Source organism: Scyliorhinus canicula, chromosome 12 (genome assembly GCF_902713615.1).
Source record: "Scyliorhinus canicula chromosome 12, sScyCan1.1, whole genome shotgun sequence".
NCBI lineage: Eukaryota > Metazoa > Chordata > Chondrichthyes > Carcharhiniformes > Scyliorhinidae > Scyliorhinus > Scyliorhinus canicula.
The window spans coordinates 285,300-305,183 of NC_052157.1; the positions used below are offsets into that span (position 1 = coordinate 285,300).

The following is a 19,884-nucleotide window of genomic DNA, read 5'->3' on the forward strand; positions in this document are numbered from 1 at the left end:
TATATTGGCCGCTCCTTCACTGTCACTGAGGCAACATCCTGGAACTCCCTCCCTAACAGCACAGAGGGTGTCCCTACACCCCATCCTGGAACTCCCTCTCTAACAGCACAGAGGGTGTTCCTACACCCCATCTTGGAACTCCCTCCCTAACAGCACAGTGGGTGTACAGGAAATTCTGGATTTGGTGATGTGTAATGAGGCAGACTTGATTAGGGAACTTAAGGTGAAGGAATCCTTAGGGAACAGTGACCACAATATGATAGAATTTACCCAGCAGTTTGAGAGGGAGAAGCTGCAATCAGAAGTAACAGGAGTTTTTTGGGGTTATTCGGGAGGCAATTCAGAAATTAATCCCAAGGAGGAGGAAACATGCTAAGGGGAGGACAAGGCATCCATGGCTGATGAGGGATGTCAAGGGCAGCATAAAGGCTAAAGGAAAAGCATACAAAGTGGCGAGGGTTAGTGGGAAGCCAGAGGATTGGGAAGCCTTTAAAAGCGAGCAGAGGACAACTAAAAAAGCAATAAGGTGGGAGAAGATGAAGTATGAGTGCAAGCTAGCTAGTAATATAAAGGAAGATAGGAAGAGGTTTTTCAATATATAAAAGGTAAGAGGGAGGCAAAAATAGACATTGGACCACTGGAAAATGTGGCTGGAGCAGTAATAATAGGAAACAAAGAAATGGCAGAGGAACTGAATAGTTACTTTGCATCAGTCTTCACGGTGGGAGACACCAGTGGGATGCCAGAGCTTCAGGAGAACCAGGGGGCAGAGGTGAGTGCAGTGGCCATCACTAAGGAGAAGGTTCTGGGGAAACTGAAAGGTCTGAAGGTGGATAAATCACCTGGACCGGATGGACTACACCCCAGGTTTCTAAAAGAGACAGCTAAGAAGATTGTGGAGGCATTGGTGATGATCTTTCAGGAATCACTGGAGGCAGGAAGGGTCCCAGAGGACTGGAAAGTGGCAAATGTAACACCGCTGTTTCAGAAAGGAGGGAGGCAGAAGACGGGAAATTATAGGCCGGTTAGCCTGACTTCGGTCATTGGTAAGATTTTAGAGTCCATTATTAAAGATGAGATCTTTAAAGATGAGATGCATGGTAAAATAGGACTGAGTCAGCACGGCTTTGTCAAGGGGAGGTCATGTCTGACAAATCTGTTACAGTTCTTTGAGGAGGTAACAAGGAAGTTAGACAAAGGAGAACAAGTGGACGTGATTTATTTAGATTTCCAGAAGGCCTTTGACAAGGTGCGGTATAGGAGACTGTTAAATAAGTTAAGAGCCCATGGTGTTAAGGGTAAGATCCTGGCATGGATAGAGGATTGACTGACTGGCAGAAGGCAGAGAGTGGGGATAAAGGGGTCTTTTACAGGATGGCAGCCGGTGACTAGTGGTGTGCCTCAGGGGTCTGTGCTGGGACCACAACTTTTTACAATATACATTAATGATCTGGAGGAAGGAACTGAAGGCACTGTTGCTAAGTTTGCAGATGATACTCAGATCTGTAGAGGGACAGGTAGTATTGAGGAAGCAGGCGGGCTGCAGAAGGATTTGGACAGGCTAGGAGAGTGGGCAATGAAGTGACAGATGGAATACAGTGTGGAAAAGGTGTGAGGTTATGCACTTTGGAAGGAGAAATAGAGGCAAAGACTATTTTCTAAATGGGAAGATGCTTAGGAAATGTTAAGCACAAAGAGACTTGGGAGTCCTTGTTCATGATTCTCTTAAGGTTAACGTGCAGGTTCAGTCGGCAGTTAGGAAGGCAAATACAATGTTAGCATTCATGTCGAGAGGTATCTAAGGAAGGATGTGCTGGCCTTGGAAAGGGTCCAGAGGAGGTTCCCAAGAATGATCCCTGGAATGAAGAACTTGTCGTATGAGGAACGGTTGAGTACTCGAAGTTTAGAAGGATGAGGGGGGATCTGATTGAAACTTACAGGATACTGCGAGGCCTGGAGAGAGTGGACGTGGAGAGAATGTTTCCGCTTGTAGGAAAAACTAGAACCAGAGGACACAATCTCAGGCTAAAGGGACGATCCTTTAAAACAGAGATGAGATGGAATTTCTTCAGCCAGAGGGTGGTGAATCTGTGGAACTCTTTGCCGCAGAAGGCTGTGGAGGCCAAATCACTGAGTGTCTTTAAGACAGAGATAGATAGGTTCTTGATTAATAAGGGGATCAGGGGTTATGGGGAGAAGGCAGTGACCCACTGATGGTGCCGACACAATCACAGTCCCAGCACCCTGGAATGATAGGACACATACCCTGGGAGGGTGGGATATAGTAGGGTGGCTTGGTGAGTGCAGGGAAACGTGTGTGGCAGCTATAGGCGTGGGACTAGGCTACGTCCTATGTGAAGCGGGCAGTATGAGAGCCTCTCTGGCCCTCCAGGCTTGCCGGACCCTCGCCGCTACGGACTGTCCTCCAGCCCCTGCTGATCCAGCGCCTCCTCCTCATCATCCTCGGTCCCGTCCACTTCTTCCTCGGAGGTGAGCACATGTTCCTGATTGTTAATGTCCAGCACGTTTCCCCGCTGCGGTGTCAGGTTGTTGAGGACACAACAGACCACCACAAAGTGGGTGGCCCTCTGGGTGGGGTACAGCAGGGCACCACCGGAGGCATCGGAACCGCATCTTGAGGAGTCTGATGTACCGCTCAATGACGGCTCGGGTGGCCACATGGGCCTCGTCGTACCGGGTCTCCGGCCTCCATATTGGTATCATTAACCAGGTCCTCAGCGGGGACCCTTTATCCCCCAGGAGCCACCTGCCCATCCTTGGGTGCTCCTCAAAGAAGCCGGGGATGTCCGACTGCCCCAGGGTGTAGCTGTTGTGCACAGTCCCCGGGAAGCGTGTGCCAGAGAGGCCCTCATACTGCCCGCTTCACATAGGACGTAGCCTAGTCCCACGCCTATAGATGCCACGCACGTTGCCCTGCACATCCAGCAGAGGGCAGCAGAGCAGAGCTTCTGATTGGCTGTTCTGGGGAGATTTGCATACGTGCAGTGCGATCAGTGTAAGTTGAAGGTGCACCTGCACAAGTGACCCAAGGAGTTCGAGTGAAGGCAAGCATCCAGCAGAGGGCAGCAGAGCAGAGCTTCTGATTGGCTGTTCCGGGGAGCTTTGTATACGTGCAGTGCGGTCAGCGTAAGTTGAAGATGTACCTTTCAGTAGTTGGGAAGTTAGTTCAGTGGGAATGGAGGCTAGGGCAGTTGAATGTTCCTCCTGCAGAATGTGGGAGGAAAGGGTAACCTCGAGTGTCCCTGCTGACTATATCTGCGGGAAGTGCACCCAACTCCAGCTCCTCGAGAACCGCGTTAGGGAGCTGGATGAACTTCGGACATTTGGGAGGCAGAGGGGGTTATTGGGAGGAGTTATAGGGAGGTAGTCACACCTCAGGTAAAAGAAGAAGGTAGATGGGTTACCGTCAGGGGAGGGAGAGGGAATCGGCAGGCAGTGCAGGGATCCCCTGTGGTCATTCCCCTCTATAACAAGTATACAGTTTTGGATACTGTTGGGGGGGGACTTACCAGGGGTAAGCAATGGGGCACAGGTCTCTGGCACAGAGTCTATCCCTGTTGCTCGGAAGGGAAGGGAGAAGAGGAACAGAGCACTTGTCATTGGGGACTCCATAGTTAGAGGAACAGACAGGAGGTTCTGTGGGAACGAAAGAGACTCACGGTTGGTGTGTTGCCTCCCAGGTGCCAGGGTTTGTGATGTCTCTGATCGTGTTTTTGGGATCCTTAAGGGGGAGGGGGAGCATTCCCAAGTCATGGTCCACATAGGTACCACCGACATAGGTAGGAAGAGAGATGGGGATTTGAGACAGAAATTCAGGGAGCTAGGGTGGAAGCTGAGAGCTAGAACAAACAGAGTTATTATCTCTGGGTTGTTACCCATGCCACGTTCTAGCGAAGTGAGAAATAAGGAGAGAGAGGAGTTGAACACGTGGCTACAGGGATGGTGCAGGAGAGAGGGTTTTGGTTTCCTGGATAATTGGGGCTCATTCTGGGGTAGATGGGACCTCTACAAACAGGATGGTCTTCACCTGAACCAGTGAGGTACCAATATCTTGGGGGGGAGATTTGCTAGTGCTCTTCGGGGGGGTTTAAACTAATTCAGCAGGGGGATGGGAACCTAAATCGTAGTCCCAGTGTACAGGATGTTGAGAGTAGTGAGGTCAGGGATAGGGTTAAAAGTTCGAAAGAGGGCACCGGCAAGCAAGACGCTGGTTTGAAGTGTGTCTACTTCAACGCCAGGAGCATCCGGAATAAGGTGGGTGAGCTTGCAGCATGGGTTGGTACCTGGGATCTTGATGTTGTGGTGATTTTGGAGACATGGGTAGAGCAGGGACAGGAATGGTTGTTGCAGGTTCCAGGATTTAGATGTTTCTGTAAGAACAGAGAAGATGGTAAAAGAGGGGGGGATGTGGCATTGTTAATCAAGGAAAGTATTACGGCAGTAGAAAGGACGTTTGAGGACTTGTCTACTGAGGTAGTATGGGCAGAGGTTAGGAACAGGAGAGGAGAGGTCACACTGTTGGGAGTTGTCTATAGACCTCCGAATAGTTCCAGAGATATAGAGGAAAGGATAGCAAAGATGATTCTCGACAGGAGCGAGAGTAACAGGGTAGTTGTTATGGGGGACTTTAACTTTCCAAATATTGACTGGAAATACTATAGTTCGAGTACTATAAATGGGTCAGTTTTTGTGCAGTGTGTGCAGGAGGGTTTTCTGACACAGTATGTAGACAGGCCAACAAGGGACGATGCCACATTGGATTTGGTACTGGGTAATGAACCCGGCCAGGTGTTAGATTTAGATGTAGGTGAGCACTTTGGAGACAGTGCTCACAATTCAGTTATGTTTACTTTAGCGATGGGCAGGGATATGTATATACCGCAAGGCAAGAATTATAGCTGGGGGAAAGGCAATTATGATGCTATTCGGCAAGATTTAGGATGTACAGGATGGGGAAGGAAACTGCAGGGGATGGGTACAATCGAAATGTGGAGCTTTTTCAAGGAACAGCTACTGCATGTCCTTGATAAGTATGTACCTGTCAGGCAGGGAGGAAGTTGTCGAGCAAGGGAACCGTGGTTTACTAAGGAAGTTGAAGCACTTGTCAAGAGGAAGAAGAAGGCTTATGTTAGGATGAGACATGAAGGCTCAGTTAGGGCACTTGAGAGTTACAAGTTAGCCAGGAAGGACCTAAAGGGAGAGTTAAGAAGAGCGAGGAGAGGACACGAAAAGTCATTGGCGGATAGGAGCAAGGAAAACCCTAAGGCTTTCTATAGGTATATCAGGAACAAAAGAATGACTAGAGTAAGATTAGGGCTAATCAAGGATAGTAGTGAAAAGTTGTGTGTGGAATCAGAGGAGATAGGGGAAGCGTTAAATGGATATTTTTCGTCAGTGTTTACACTGGAGAAAGACAATGTTGTCGAGGCGAATACTCAGGTACAGTCGACCAGGCTAGATGGGATTGAGGTTCACAAGGAGGAGGTGTTAGCAATTTTGGAAAGTGTAAAAATAGATAAGTCCCCTGGGCCAGATGGGATTTATCCTAGGATTCTCTGGGAAGCCAGGGAGGAGATTGCAGAGCCTTTGTCCTTGATCTTTATGTCGTCTTTGTCGACAGGAATAGTGCCGGAAGACTGGAGGATAGAAAATGTCCCCTTGTTCAAGAAGGGGAGTAGAGACAACCCTGGTAATTATAGACCTGTGAGCCTTACTTTGGTTGTGGGTAAAATCTTGGAAAAGTTATAAGAGATAGGGTTTATAATCATCTTGAAAAGAACAAGTTGATTAGCGATACTCAACACGGTTTTGTGAAGGGTAGGTCATGCCTCACAAACCTTATTGAGTTTTTTGAGAAGGTGACCAAACAGGTGGATGAGGGTAAAGCGGTTGATGTGGTGAATATGGATTTCAGTAAGGCGTTTGATAAGGTTCCCCACGGTAGGCTATTGCAGAAAATAGGGAAGTATGGGATTGAAGGTGATTGAGGTTTGGATCAGTAATTGGCTAGCTGAAAGAAGACAGAGGGTGGTGGTTGATGGCAAATGTTCATCCTGGAGTTCAGTTACTAGTGGTGTACCGTAAGGATCTGTTTTGGGGCCACTGCTGTTTGTCATTTTTATAAATGACCTGGAAGAGGGTGTAGAAGGATGGGTTAGTAAATTTGCAGATGACACGAAGGTCGGTGGAGTTGTGGATAGTGCTGAAGGATGTTATAGGATACAGAGGGACATAGATAAGCTGCAGAGCTGGGCTGAGAGGTGGCAGATGGAGTTTAATGCGGAAAAGTGTGAGGTGGTTCACTTTGGAAGGAGTAACAGGAATGCAGAGTACTGGGCTAATGGCAAGATTCTTGGTAGTGTAGATGAACAGAGAGATCTCGGCATCCAGGTACATAAATCCCTGAAAGTTGCCACCCAGGTTAATAGGGCTGTTAAGAAAGCATATGGTGTGCTAGCCTTTATCAGCAGGGGGATTGAGTTTCGGAGCCACGGGGTCATGCTGCAGCTGTACATAACTCTGGTGCGGCCGCACCTGGAGTACTGCGTGCAGTTCTGGTCACTACATTATAGGAAGGATGTGGAAGCTTAGGAAAGGGTTCAGAGGAGATTTACTAGGATGTTGCCTGGTATGGAGGGAAGGTCTTACGAGGAAAGGCTCAGGGACTTGAGGTTGTTTTCGTTAGAGAGGAGAAGGCTGAGAGGTGACTTAATAGAGACATATAAGATAGTCAGAGGGTTAGATAGGGTGGACAGTGAGAGTCTTTTTCCTCGGATGGTGATGACCAACACGAGGGGACATAGCTTTAAATTGAGAGGCGATAGATATAGGACAGGTGTCAGAGGCAGTTTCTTTACTCAGAGAGTAGTAGGGGTGTGGAACGCCCTGCCTGCAACAGTAGTAGACTCGCCAACTTTAAGGGCATTTAAGTGGTCACTGGATAGACATATGGATGAAAATGGAATAGTGTAGGTCAGATAGGCTTCAGATGGTTTCACAGGTCGGCGCAACATCGAGGGCCGAAGGGCCCGTACTGCGCTGTAGTGTTCTATGTTCTATGTGCATTATCTTCATCTGGTGGCCACACAGGAACTGGATGTTCAAGGAGTGGAGCCCCTTCCTGTTAACATAGGGCCCTCCCACATGGCTTGGTGAGGGCAGGGCAACGTGCGTAGCATCTAGTACCCCCTGAAGCTGGACCTGTCAGCGATGGTGGAGAAACCTGCTCCCCAGGCATCTTGCTCGGTTTAGTCCATGTCATAGTTTTCAGCCGGGTAAACAGGGCATCCGTAACCTGTCAGATGCTCCTGCGGGCTGTGGGTTGCGAGATGCCACACAGGACCCTGCCCGAGCCCTGGAAAGATCCTGATGCGTAAAGGTTCAGGGCTGCGGTGACCTTGACAAACACGGGGAGTGGGTGTCCTCCTCCATGTGGTGCCATGTCCGTGAGGCCACGACACAGGTGCTGCACCGGCTTCGTTTCATTCGGGTGAGAGCGTGGCGTGGCCGGAGAATCACCATGTTGCTAACTAAACAGAAAATATACAAATAACAGTAAAATACTGTGAATGCTGGAAATTTGAAATCAAAACAGAAAACTCAGCAGGATTGGCAGCATCTGTGGAGAGAGAAACAGAATTAATGTTTTGAGTTCATTTGACTCTTCTACAGAAAATATCCAACCTGTAACACGGGCAATGTGCCAAGACCTTTCCTCCTGGTGTGAAGCGTAACACCTCTTGTCTCCCCTCCTCCTACTCCAGGAATCTGCAGGCTTGTTAAACCCACATCGCCAATCACTCCTTCTTCATTCTCTCTTCCTCTCAAAATAAACAGGCAAAAAGTTTATACAATGGGCTGGATTCTCCGCCACGCTGTGCCAGATTTCTGTTTCACCCCGCCAGTGGGATGCTCCGTTATTCCGGCTGGTCAATGGGGTTTTCCATTGTGGGGCAGCCTCGCCGCTGTCGGAGAAACCCCCCGGGCTGCCGGCAAAACGGAGAATCCGGCCGGCGGAGAATCCAGCCCAATGCATTTACAAATTTCGCCACATGTCTTTGAAACTTTGAGTGATATCCACTATCAATCTTGCTTTAGGTTTCTTTCCCTCTCGAACCTGGTGATGTCCCTGTCAGAGTTAGTAAGAGGTTTTCAATTCTCTCAGCTGTTATTTTGGTCTTACCGATTCAATAGCCATGGCTCCCTGGCACAGGCCAAGGCTGCGCGAAGCTTGTCCTTCTCTGTGGCTATTTTAGCTTCAGCGAACATTTTCCATGCAAAGTCCCACTCCTTCTTGCCGCCTGTGGCTATCGCACTGCAATAAACTGTTGTTTTCAGATTCACTGGAATTCTATTTATTAGGAATAAAGTCACAGAATTAGCAAAGAGCAGGAATAAAATAATATTCATTAGATATCAGGTATCATTATAATTTGTTTTCTAGATTACAATTGCTGGATCTCCGGATCAGTGTTGGAGTTGCTCAGAAAGGTTTCTGCTGCTCGAATCGTGCGGGGTCTGGGGCTCACTGCCTAACAGAGCAGAAACCCTCACCACATTCAGAAGGGGTCGGGATTGGGATATTCACCTCAAAATACCGTCCGTTATCTGCAAGGCTCGACCAAAGACTAGGAAATGGGATTGGGCTGGGAGGGACGGGGCGGGGGGTCAGTTAGAACATACAACAGTACAGCACAGTACAGGCCCTTCAGCCCGCGATGTTCTGCCGACCATTTATCCTAATCTAAGATCAACCTAACCTACACCCCTTCAATTTACTGCTGTCCATGTGCCTGTCTAAGAGTCGCTTAAATGTCCCTAATGACTCTGACTCCACCACCTCTGCTGGCAGCGCATTCCACACACCCACCACTCTCTGTGTAAAGAACCTACCTCTGACATCTCCTCTATACCTTCCTCCAATCACCTGAAAATTGTGTTCCCTCGTGACAGCCATTTCCACCCTGGGGAAAAGTCTCTGGCTATCCACTCTATCCATGCCTCTCATCACCTTGTACACCTCTATCAAGTCACCTCTCTTCCTTCTTCGCTCCAGTGAGAAAAGCCCTAGCTCCCTCAACCTTTCTTCATAAGACATGCCCTCCAGTCCAGGCAGCATCCTGGTAAATCTCCTCTGTACCCTCTCCAAAGCATCTACATCCTTCCTATAATGAGGTGACCAGAACTGGACATAATTGGGCGCGATTCTCCCATATGGGGAGAAATCGTAAGGCTGGCGTCAAATCCGGGCGGGTTTGACGCCAGCGCCCCCCCCCTTCCCGACCGGGAACCGATTCTGGTTCCCGGTCGGGGCTAGCATCCCGACGCCGTAAACTCCGGCATCGCGGGCTTAACGAATTTCGTTAAGCCCGCTTGCCAGAGTTAGCGCCGGCTGACGCGTCATATGACGTCAGCCGCGCATGCGCGGATTGGAAGACTCCAACCCGCGCATGCGCGGATGACGTCATCGCGCATTTGCGCGAATCCCGCGCATGCGCGGGCCGGGATGCCCCTCAGCCGCCCCGCGAATGGATACTGCGGGGCGGCGGAAGGACAAATAGTGCGCGGGCATCGGGCCCGCTGCCCGCGATCGGTGGGCACCGATCGCGGGCCCATGGCACCCTTGGCACGGCCGTGGTACTGCCGTGCCAATCGGTGCCATGGTTTTAAAAATCGACATTTTACGGCCGTTTTTACGAACGGCCAGACCAGGTGTGTTTGCCGTTCGTAAAAACAGCCGTAAAGGGCTGGGAACTCGGTCCATCCATCAGCTGAGAATCGCTGCCGGCCGTAAAAAAACGGCGGCAGCGATTCGTATCGGGAGTCGGGCGTGTGGGGGGAGAATCGCGGGAGGACGTCGGAACAGCGTGGCCGTAAAATTTTACGAGCCCCGCTATTCTCCGCACCGTCGGGAGTGCGGAGAATCGCGCCCAGTATTCCAAGTGTGGTCCAACCAGAGTTTCATAAAGCTGCAGCAAAACCTCGCGGCTCTTAAACTCAATCCCCCTGTTAATGAAAGCAACACACCATACATTTTCTTAACAACCCTAACAACCTGGGTGGCAACTTTGAGGGATCTATGTAAGTGGACCCCAAGATCCTTCTGTTCCTCCACACTTCCAAGAATTTTGCCTTTAACCCTGTATTCAGCATTCAAATTTGACCTTCCAAAATGAATCACTTCACATTTATCAAGGTTGAACTCCATCTGCCACTTCTCAACCCAGCTCTACATCCTGTCAATGTCCTGTTGTAACCTGCAACAGCCCTCAACACTATCTACAACTACCCCAACCTTCGTGTCGTCGGCAAACTTACTAACCCACCCTTCCACTTCCTCATCCAAGTCATTTATAAAAACTACAAAGAGCAGAGGTCCCAGAACAGATCCTTGTTGGACACCACTGGTCACCGACCTCCAGGCAGAATACTTTCCATCCACTACCACTCGCTGTCTTCTTTCAGCCAGCCAATTCTGTATCCAGACAGCCAAATTTCCCTGTATCCCATGCCCCCTAACTTTCTGAATAAGCCTACCATGGGGAACCTTATCACATGCCTTACTGAAATCCATATACACCACATCAACTGCCCGACCTTCATCAATGTGGTGAGATAACCACTGTAGTTATGTGTACTGCAGTAGGGGGATGTATGGCCGTACCTGTAATACAGGTTCCACCGGTCAGCCCCTGCCGGCTCGCTCCGCCCACAGGGAGCTTATGTATAAATGTATGAGAGCTGCTCAGACCCTTAGTCTACTGTTGCGGATGGAGGGACAACATCGTACAGCAATAAAGCCTCTATTGTACTAGTCTCTCGGCTTTGAGTATAATTGTTAGCGCCACAATTTATTGCTGTACGATTTCCCAGTCACCATGGACATCAGAGTCAAGCCTGACCGTCTGCAGCTGGATCCACATTCGCCTCACGCCAGAAAAGACTTTGATCACTGGCTCGCAGTCTTCGAGGCCTACATCTCTTCAGCAGACCCTCCCCCGACGGAGGCTCAGAAAAAGCAACTCCTGTACTCCAGACTTAGCTCCAGCGTCTTTCCGCTCATTCGAGATGCGACCGACTACACCGCAGCTATGGAACTGCTCAAGGAGAACTATGCTCCATCGGCGAACACCCTGTTTGCGAGGCATCAACTTTCTACTCGCGTCCAGCAGCCGGGTGAGTCGATTGAGGACTTCTGGACGGCCCTTATACCTCTGGTACGAGACTGCGACTGCCGGGCCCTCACAGCCACGGAACATTCTGATTTACTCATGCGCGATGCCTTAGTTACAGGCATTGCATCGGACCCCATCCGGCAACGACTGCTGGAAGGGGTCGCCCCCGACCTCGCGGCCGCAAAGGCCCTGGCGCTCTCCATGACGGCCGCCTCCCGTAGTGCGCACACTTACTCCGCTAGCCACTCGGCCCACCCGTCCTACCCCTCGTGGACCCCGCAAACGGCTCCCCAGGCCCATCCGTCCCACCCCTCGTGGACCCCGCAAACGGCCCCCCCAGCAGCCGCCCCCGCGCACTATGCCTGCGCTGCCCGCCGCACCGCACCCCCTGGGGGTCCCCACTGTTACTTCTGCGGCCAACAGAAGCACCCTCGCCAACGCTGCCCGGCCCGCACTGCGACCTGCAAAGCTTGTGGAAAGAAAGGCCACTTTGCAGCGGTGTGTCAGTCCCGGACGGTCGCCGCTATCGCGCCGCCAGTCCCCACGCCTCAGCCGCTCCCTCAATGGGCCCCGCCGTCCGCTTCCCCCGACCCCATGTGCGATCAGTGGGCGCCGCCATCTTTTGCCGCCCCCGCCACGTGCGCCCCATGGGCGCCGCCATCTTCATCCACCACAGCCATGTGCGTTCCATGGGCGCCGCCATTTTGTTCCGACCCCATAACGTGCGCTCCATGGACGCCGCCATTTTACCCACAGGTACTGCGGATGCCGCCATCTCGTCTCCAGGGACCGCCATCACGGGACACGGGTCGCTACCGCTCCTCGGCGGACTCATCTGACTCAACCGCCGACCAACCACTGCTCGCCTCCGTTACGCTCGACCAGTCCCGTCCTCGCAACCTGGCACCCTCTTCCACATCGGTGCTGGTCAACGGCCATGTGACCTCCTGCCTCATCGACTCCGGGAGCACCGAGAGCTTCGTCCACCCGGACACGGTAAGGCGCTATTCCCTTGCGATCCATCCCGCCGACCGGCAGATCTCCCTTGCCTCCGGTTCCCACTCTGTCCCGATCCGGGGTTTCTGCCTGGTTAAACTCACTGTACAGGGTGTGGAATTTGACCGTTTTCGTCTGTACATTCTCCCCAATCTCTGCACTTCACTCCTACTAGGCCTGGATTTCCAGTGCAATCTCCAGAGCCTCACCCTCAAATTCGGTGGACCCCTACCTCCCCTCACCGTTTGCGGCCTCGCGACCCTCAAGGTCGAGCCCCCCTCCCTCTTTGCCAATCTGACTGTGGATTGCAAGCCCGTCGCCACCAGGAGCAGACGGTACAGCACCCAGGACAAGGCCTTCATCAGGTCCGAAGTCCAGCGGCTACTTCGGGAGGGTATCATCGAGGCCAGCAACAGCCCTTGGAGAGCCCAGGTGGTAGTGGTTAAGACCGGGGAGAAGCACAGGATGGTCGTGGACTACAGCCAGACCATCAACCGGTACACGCAGCTCGACGCGTACCCCCTCCCCCGCATTTCTGATATGGTCAATCAGATTGCACAGTACCGGGTCTTCTCTACTATTAACCTGAAATCCGCCTACCACCAGCTCCCCATCCGTAAATCGGACCGTCCCTACACTGCCTTCGAGGCGGACGGTCGTCTGTACCAATTTCTGAGGGTTCCCTTCGGCGTCACGAATGGGGTCTCGGTCTTTCAGCGAGAAATGGACCGAATGGTTGACCGGTACGGATTGCAGGCCACCTTCCCGTACCTCGACAATGTCACCATCTGCGGCCATGACCAGCAGGACCATGATGCCAACCTTTATAAATTCCTCCACACCGCATCTCTCCTTAATCTCACGTACAACAAGGAGAAATGCGTGTTCCGCACAGACCGCTTAGCCATCCTTGGCTACGTAGTCCAAAACGGACTACTGGGGCCCGATCCCGACCGCATGCGCCCCCTCATGGAGCTCCCAATTCCCCACTGCCCCAAGGCCCTCAAACGCTGCCTTGGGTTTTTCTCTTATTACGCCCAGTGGGTCCCGCAATACGCAGACAAGGCCCGGCCACTTATCCAGTCCACACATTTTCCCCTCTCGGCCGAGGCACAACAGGCCTTCGCCTGCATTCGATCTGACATAGCCAGGGCGGGGATGCACGCCGTAGACGAGACTCTGCCTTTCCAAGTAGAGAGCGACGCTTCAGATGTCGCCCTTGCCGCCACGCTGAATCAGGCCGGCAGACCCGTGGCATTCTTTTCACGCACCCTCCATGCCTCCGGAATTCGGCATTCCTCTGTCGAAAAGGAAGCCCAGGCAATCGTTGAAGCGGTGCGGCACTGGAGGCATTACCTGGCCGGCAGGAGATTCACTCTCCTCACTGACCAACGGTCGGTAGCCTTCATGTTCAACAACACGCAGCGGGGCAAGATCAAGAATGACAAAATCTTGTGGTGGAGAATCGAGCTCTCCACCTTTAACTACGAGATCTTGTATCGCCCCGGCAAGCTCAACGAGCCCCCAGAAGCCCTCTCCCGAGGTAGAACATAGAACATAGAACAGTACAGCACAGAACAGGCCCTTCGGCCCTCAATGTTGTGCCGAGCCATGATCACCCTACTCAAACCCACGTATCCACCCTATACCCGTAACCCAACAACCACCCCTTAACCTTACTTTTATTAGGACACTACGGGCAATTTAGCATGGCCAATCCACCTAACCTGCACATCTTTGGACTGTGGGAGGAAACCGGAGCACCCGGAGGAAACCCACGCACACAGGGGGAGGACGTGCAGACTCCACACAGACAGTGACCCAGCCGGGAATCGAACCTGGGACCCTGGAGCTGTGAAGCATTTATGCTAACCACCATGCTACCCTGCTGCCCCAGTAGGTACATGTGCCAGTGCACAAGTGAACCAGCTCCGTGCCTTGCACGACAGCCATCCGGGGGTCACCCGCTTGTACCATCTGATCAAAGCCCGCAATCTGCCCTACTCCATCGAGGAAGTACGGACAGTCACCAGAGACTGCCAGATCTGTGCGGAGTGCAAGCCGCACTTCTACCGGCCAGATCGCGCGCGCCTGGTGAAAGCATCCCGCCCCTTTGAACGCCTCAGCGTGGACTTCAAAGGGCCCCTTCCCTCTACCGACCGCAACACCTACATCCTTAGTGTGGTCGATTAATTTTCTAGGTTCCCCTTTGCCATCCCATGCCCAGATATGACGTCTGCCACCGTCATCAAGGCCCTGGATTCCATTTTCGTCCTGTTCGGTTTCCCCGACTATATCCACAGTGACAGGGGATCCTCATTCATGAGCGATGAGCTGCGTCAGTTCCTGCTCAGCAGGGGTATCGCCTCCAGCAGGACGACCAGCTACAACCCCCGGGGAAACGGGCAGGTAGAGAGGGAGAACGGGACGGTATGGAGGGCCGTCCAGCTGGCCCTACGGTCCAGGAACCTCCCAGCCGCTCGCTGGCAGCAGGTCCTCCCTGACGCGCTCCATTCCATTCGGTCGCTACTGTGCACCGCGACTAACAGTACACCCCATGAACGTGTTTTTGCCTTCCCTAGGAAGTCCACATCCGGAGTGTCGCTCCTGACGTGGCTCACGACTCCGGGCCCAGTCCTTCTCCGTAGGCATGTCCGGCACCACAAGGCGGAACCCCTGGTGGACAAAGTACGCCTTCTCCATGCCAACCCTCAGTATGCCTACGTGGAGTTCCCCGACGGCCGCCAGGACACAGTCTCGCTCCGGGACCTGGCTCCCTCAGGTGCCGATCCCATGCCCACACCCCTTCCTGCGCCAACCCCAGCGCCCCCCTTTTCGTCCCCATCAGGTCCATCCCTCATCCCCCTGCCCACCCTGGAGGACATGGAAGATTTCGGCTTGCTCTCGGAGTCATCCCGCCAGCAGCCAGCACCAACACCGCCAGCACCTGCACCATCGGGGCCATCACCGCCTGTGCCGACATCACCACCACAGCTACGCCGATCACAGCGGAACGTCCGACCACCGATTCGGCTCAACCTGTAACCTGCTAACCGGATGGACTCTTGATTTTCCTTGTTGGACCCTCTTGTAAATAGCATCCTTTGTATTAGAGTTACATGTCACCCCCGCCGGACTCATTTTTTACAGGGGGTGAATGTGGTGAGATAACCACTGTAGTGATGTGTACTGCAGTAGGGGGATGTATGCCTGTACCTGTAATACAGGTTCCTCCGGTCAGCCCCTGCCGGCTAGCTCCGCCCACAGGGAGCTTATGTATAAATGTATGAGAGCTGCTAAGACCCTCAGTCTACTGTTGCGGATGGAGGGACAACATCGTACAACAATAAAGCCTCTATTGTACTAGTCTCTCGGCTTTGAGTATAATTGTTAGCGCCACAATCAATATGTCTCGTCACATCCTCAAAGAATTCAATGAGGCTTGTGAGGCATGACCTGCCCCTCACAAAGCCATGCTGACTATCTTTAATCAAACTATGTTTTTCTGAACAATCATAAATCCTGTCTCTCAGAATCCTTTCCAATATTTTGCTCACCACAGACATAAGACTGATGGGTCTGTAATTCCCAGGGATTTCCCTATTCCCTTTCTTGAACAGGGGAACAACATTCGCCTCCCTCCAATCATCTAGTACTATTCCAGTGGAGAGTGAGGACGCAAAGATCATCGCCAACGGCGCAGCAATCTCCTCCCTCGCTTCCCGTAGTAACCTTGGGTATATCCCGTCTGGCCCAGGGGGCTTATCTATCCTGATGCTTTTCAAAATTTCCAGCACATCCTCCTTCTTAATATCAACCTGTTCGAGTTTATTAACCTGGTTCACGCTGTTCTCATGGGCAATAAGGGGCGGGATTCTCTGGGAATCGGCGGGGCGGGCAGAAACAGCGCAGTGGAGTGGCGGGAACCACCCCAAAGTTGTGGAATCCTCCGCACCTTCAGGGGCTAGGACGGCACCGGAGTGGTTTGGGCCCCGCCGGCCGGCATGGAAGACCTTTGGCGCCACGCCAGCCGGGGCCAAAAGGTCTCCGCTGGCCGGCGCGGGTCTGCGCAAGCGCGGGAGCGTCAGTGTCTGCTGATATCATCCTTGCCCATGCGCAGGGGGGTCACCTTCACGCCAGCCATTGCAGGGGCATACACGGCCGGCGCGTAGGAATAGAGTGCCCCCACGGCACAGGCCCACCCGCGGATCGGTGGGCCCCGACCGCGGGCCAGATCACCCCCCGGAGCCCGCCCGCGTCGCCAGGTCCCGCCGGTAAGAGACCAACTCCAATTTATGCCGGCGGGATTGGCATATAACGGATGGGACTTCGGCCCATCACGGGCCGGAGAATTGCCGGGGGGGGGGGGCCGCTGCCAGTGGCCGCCGACCAGCGCGGCGCGATTCCCACCCCTGCCAAATCCTCGGTGCTGGAGAATTTGGCAGCCGGCGGGGGCAAGATTCACGCCGCCCCCTGGCGATTCTCCGGCCCGGTGGGGGAATCAGAGAATCCCGCCCAAGGTCCCTCTCTCTAGTGAATACTGAAGCAAAATTTTCATTTAGGGCCTCCCCCCATCTCCTCAGATTCTCGGCACAAGTTCCCTTCACTATCCCTGATCGGGCCGACTCTCACTCTGATCATCCTCTTATTTCTCACAGAAGTGTAGAACACGTTGGGGTTTTCCCTAATCCTCCCACCAGGGCTTTTTCATGCCCCCTTCTAGCTCTCCTCAGTCCATTTTGAGTTCCTTCCTGGCTACCTTATAACTCTCTAGAGCCGAGTCAGATCCTTGCTTCCTCAACCTTACGTCAGCTTCCTTTTTCCTCTTGACTAGAAGCTCCACTTCTCTTGTCATCCAAGGCTCCTTTACCTTACCATTCCTTCCTCATCTCAGTGGGACTAAACTATTCAGCACTCGCAGCAAGTGCTCCTTAAACAATCCCCACAATACTGTTGTGCATTTCCCCAAGAACAATTGTTCCCACTGTATGCTCCTCAGCTCCTGTCTGATGGCAGTATAATTTCCCCTCCCCCAATTAAATACCTTCCCATACTGTGCGTTCCTATCCCTCTCCATGACTATGGTAAAGTCAAGGAGTTGTGGTCACTGTCACCGAAATGCTCTCCCACCGAGACATCTGACACCTGGCCTGGTTCGTTGCCGAGCACCAAGTCCAATATGCCCCCCCCCCAGTCGGCCAATCTACATATTGAGTCAGGAATCCTTCCTGTTCACATCTGGCAAATGTATAGAAAACTCCCAATAAAGTGACTGCTCCTTTCTTGTTTCTGACTTCCACCCATACTGACTCAGTGGACAAACCCTCCTCAACTACCTCCTTTTCTGCAGCTGTGATGCACTCCCTAATTAACAGTGCCACTCCCCCTCCTCTCTTACCTCCCTCCCTATTCTTCATGAAACATCTCAACTCCGGAACATCTAACAGCCATTCCTGCCCCTGTGAAATCCACGTCTCCGTAATGGCCACAACATCGTAGTTCCAAGTACTGATCCATGCTCTAAGATCATCTCCCTTATTCCTGCTTGCATTGAAACAGACATACTTTAACCCATTCCACTGAGTGCAACTTTGCCCTATCAACTGTCTATCCCTCCTCACAGACTTGCTGCATACTATTTCTGCCTGTTCAACAGCTACTCTATCCTCTGATCCATAGCTCTGGTTCCCATCTCCCTGCCAAACTAGTTTAAACCCTCCCAAAGAACAAACCTCCCACCCAGCTGTGATGCTCAGTTCAGTTACAATGACTAATCCCTGGTCAGACCAGGAATTAAGCAGCATAACATTTCCTGAGGAATTATCCAGGTAAATCCCACATATCTGGCCATTAGTGGCCATTACTGAAACATGGTTAAAGGATGGTCACGACTGAGAGTTAAATATCCGAGGGTATCAAACTATTCGGAAGGACAGAGTGGATGGTAAGGGAGGTGGTGTTGCTCTGTTATTTAAGGATGACATCCGGGCAATAGTTAGGGATGACATCGGTGCTATGGAGGATAAGGTTGAATCCATTTGGGTGGAAATCAGGAATAGTAAGGCGAAAAAGTCACTGGTAGGAGTAGTCTATCGGCCACCAAATAGTAACATTATGGTAGGGCAGGCAATAAACAAAGAAATAACTGATGCATGTAGAAATGGTACAGCAGTTATCATGGGGGATTTTAATCTACATGTCGATTGGTTTAACCAGGTCGGTCAAGGCAACCTTGAGGAGGAGTTTATAGAATGTATCCGCGATAGTTTCCTAGAACAGTATGTAATGGAACCTACGAGGGAACAAGCAGTCCTAGATCTTGTCCTGTGTAATGAGACAGGATTGATTCATGATCTCATAGTTAGGGATCCTCTCGGAAGAAGCGATCACAATATGATAGAATTTAAAATACAGATGGAGGGTGAGAAAGTAAAATCAAATACTAGTGTTTTGTGTTTAAACAAAGGAGATTACAATGGAATGAGAGAAGGACTAGCTAAGGTAGACTGGGAGCTAAGACTTTATGGTGGAACAGTTGAGGAACAGTGGAGAACCTTCCAAGCGATTTTTCACAGTGCTCAGCAAAGGTTTATACCAACAAAAAGGAAGGATGGTAGAAAGAGGGAAAATCGACCGTGGATATCTAAGGAAATAAGGGAGAGTATCAAATTGAAGGAAAAAGCATATAAAGTGGCAAAGATTGGTGGGAGACTAGAGGACTGGGAAATCTTTAGGGGGCAACAGAAAGCTACTAAAAAAGCTATAAAGAAGAGTAAGATAGAGTATGAGAGTAAACTTGCTCAGAATATAAAAACAGACAGTAAAAGCTTTTACAAATATATAAAATAAAAAAGAGTGGCTCAGGTAAATATTGGTCCTTTAGAGGATGAGAAGGGAGTTTTAATAATGGGAGATGAGGAAATGGCTGAGGAACTGAACAGGTTTTTTGGGTCGGTCTTCACAGTGGAAGACACAAATAAAATGCCAGCGACTGATAGAAATGAGGCTATGGCAGGTGAGGACCTTGAGAGGATTGTTATCACTAAGGAGGTAGTGATGGGCAAGCTAATGGGGCTAATGATAGACAAGTCCCCTGGCCCTGATGGAATGCATCCCAGAGTGCTAAAAGAAATGGCTAGGGAAATTGCAGATGCACTAATGATGATTTCCCAAAATTCACTAGACTCTGGGGTGGTCCCGGTGGATTGGAAATTAGCAAACGTGACACCACTGTTGAAAAAAGGAGGTAGGCAGAGAGCAGGAACTTATAGGCCAGTGAGCTTAACTTCGATAGTAGGGAAGATGCTGGAATCTATCATCGAGGAAGAATTGGCGAGGCATCTGGATAGAATTTGTCCCATTGGGCAGACGCAGCATGGGTTCATAAAGGGCAGGTCATGCCTAACTAATTTAGTGGAATTTCTTGAGGACATTACCAGTGCAGTAGATAATGGGGAGCCAATGAATGTGGTATATCTGGATTTCCAGAAAGCCTTTGACAAGGTGCCACACAAAAGGTTGCTGCAGAAGATAAAGATGCATGGCATTAAGGGTAAAGTAGTAGCATGGATAGAGGATTGGTTAATTAATAGAAAGCAAAGAGTGGGGATTAATGGGTGTTTCTCTGGTTGGCAATCAGTAGCTAGTGGTGTCCCTCAGGGATCCGTGTTGGGCCCACAATTGTTCACAATTT

The 19,884-nt window shown here is 51.4% G+C and overlaps 1 protein-coding gene across 1 annotated transcript in view; it reads right to left on the reverse strand.

Annotated features, from left to right (window-relative positions):
* LOC119974802 (aminopeptidase N-like) overlaps nt 1–19,884 on the reverse strand; it is a 129,911-nt gene that overhangs the window by 12,074 nt on the left and 97,953 nt on the right. The window contains exon 9 of the mRNA XM_038814066.1: nt 8,204–8,371. Coding sequence (XP_038669994.1) covers nt 8,204–8,371 — 168 coding nt within the window. The remainder of the gene's footprint in view (nt 1–8,203; nt 8,372–19,884) is intronic.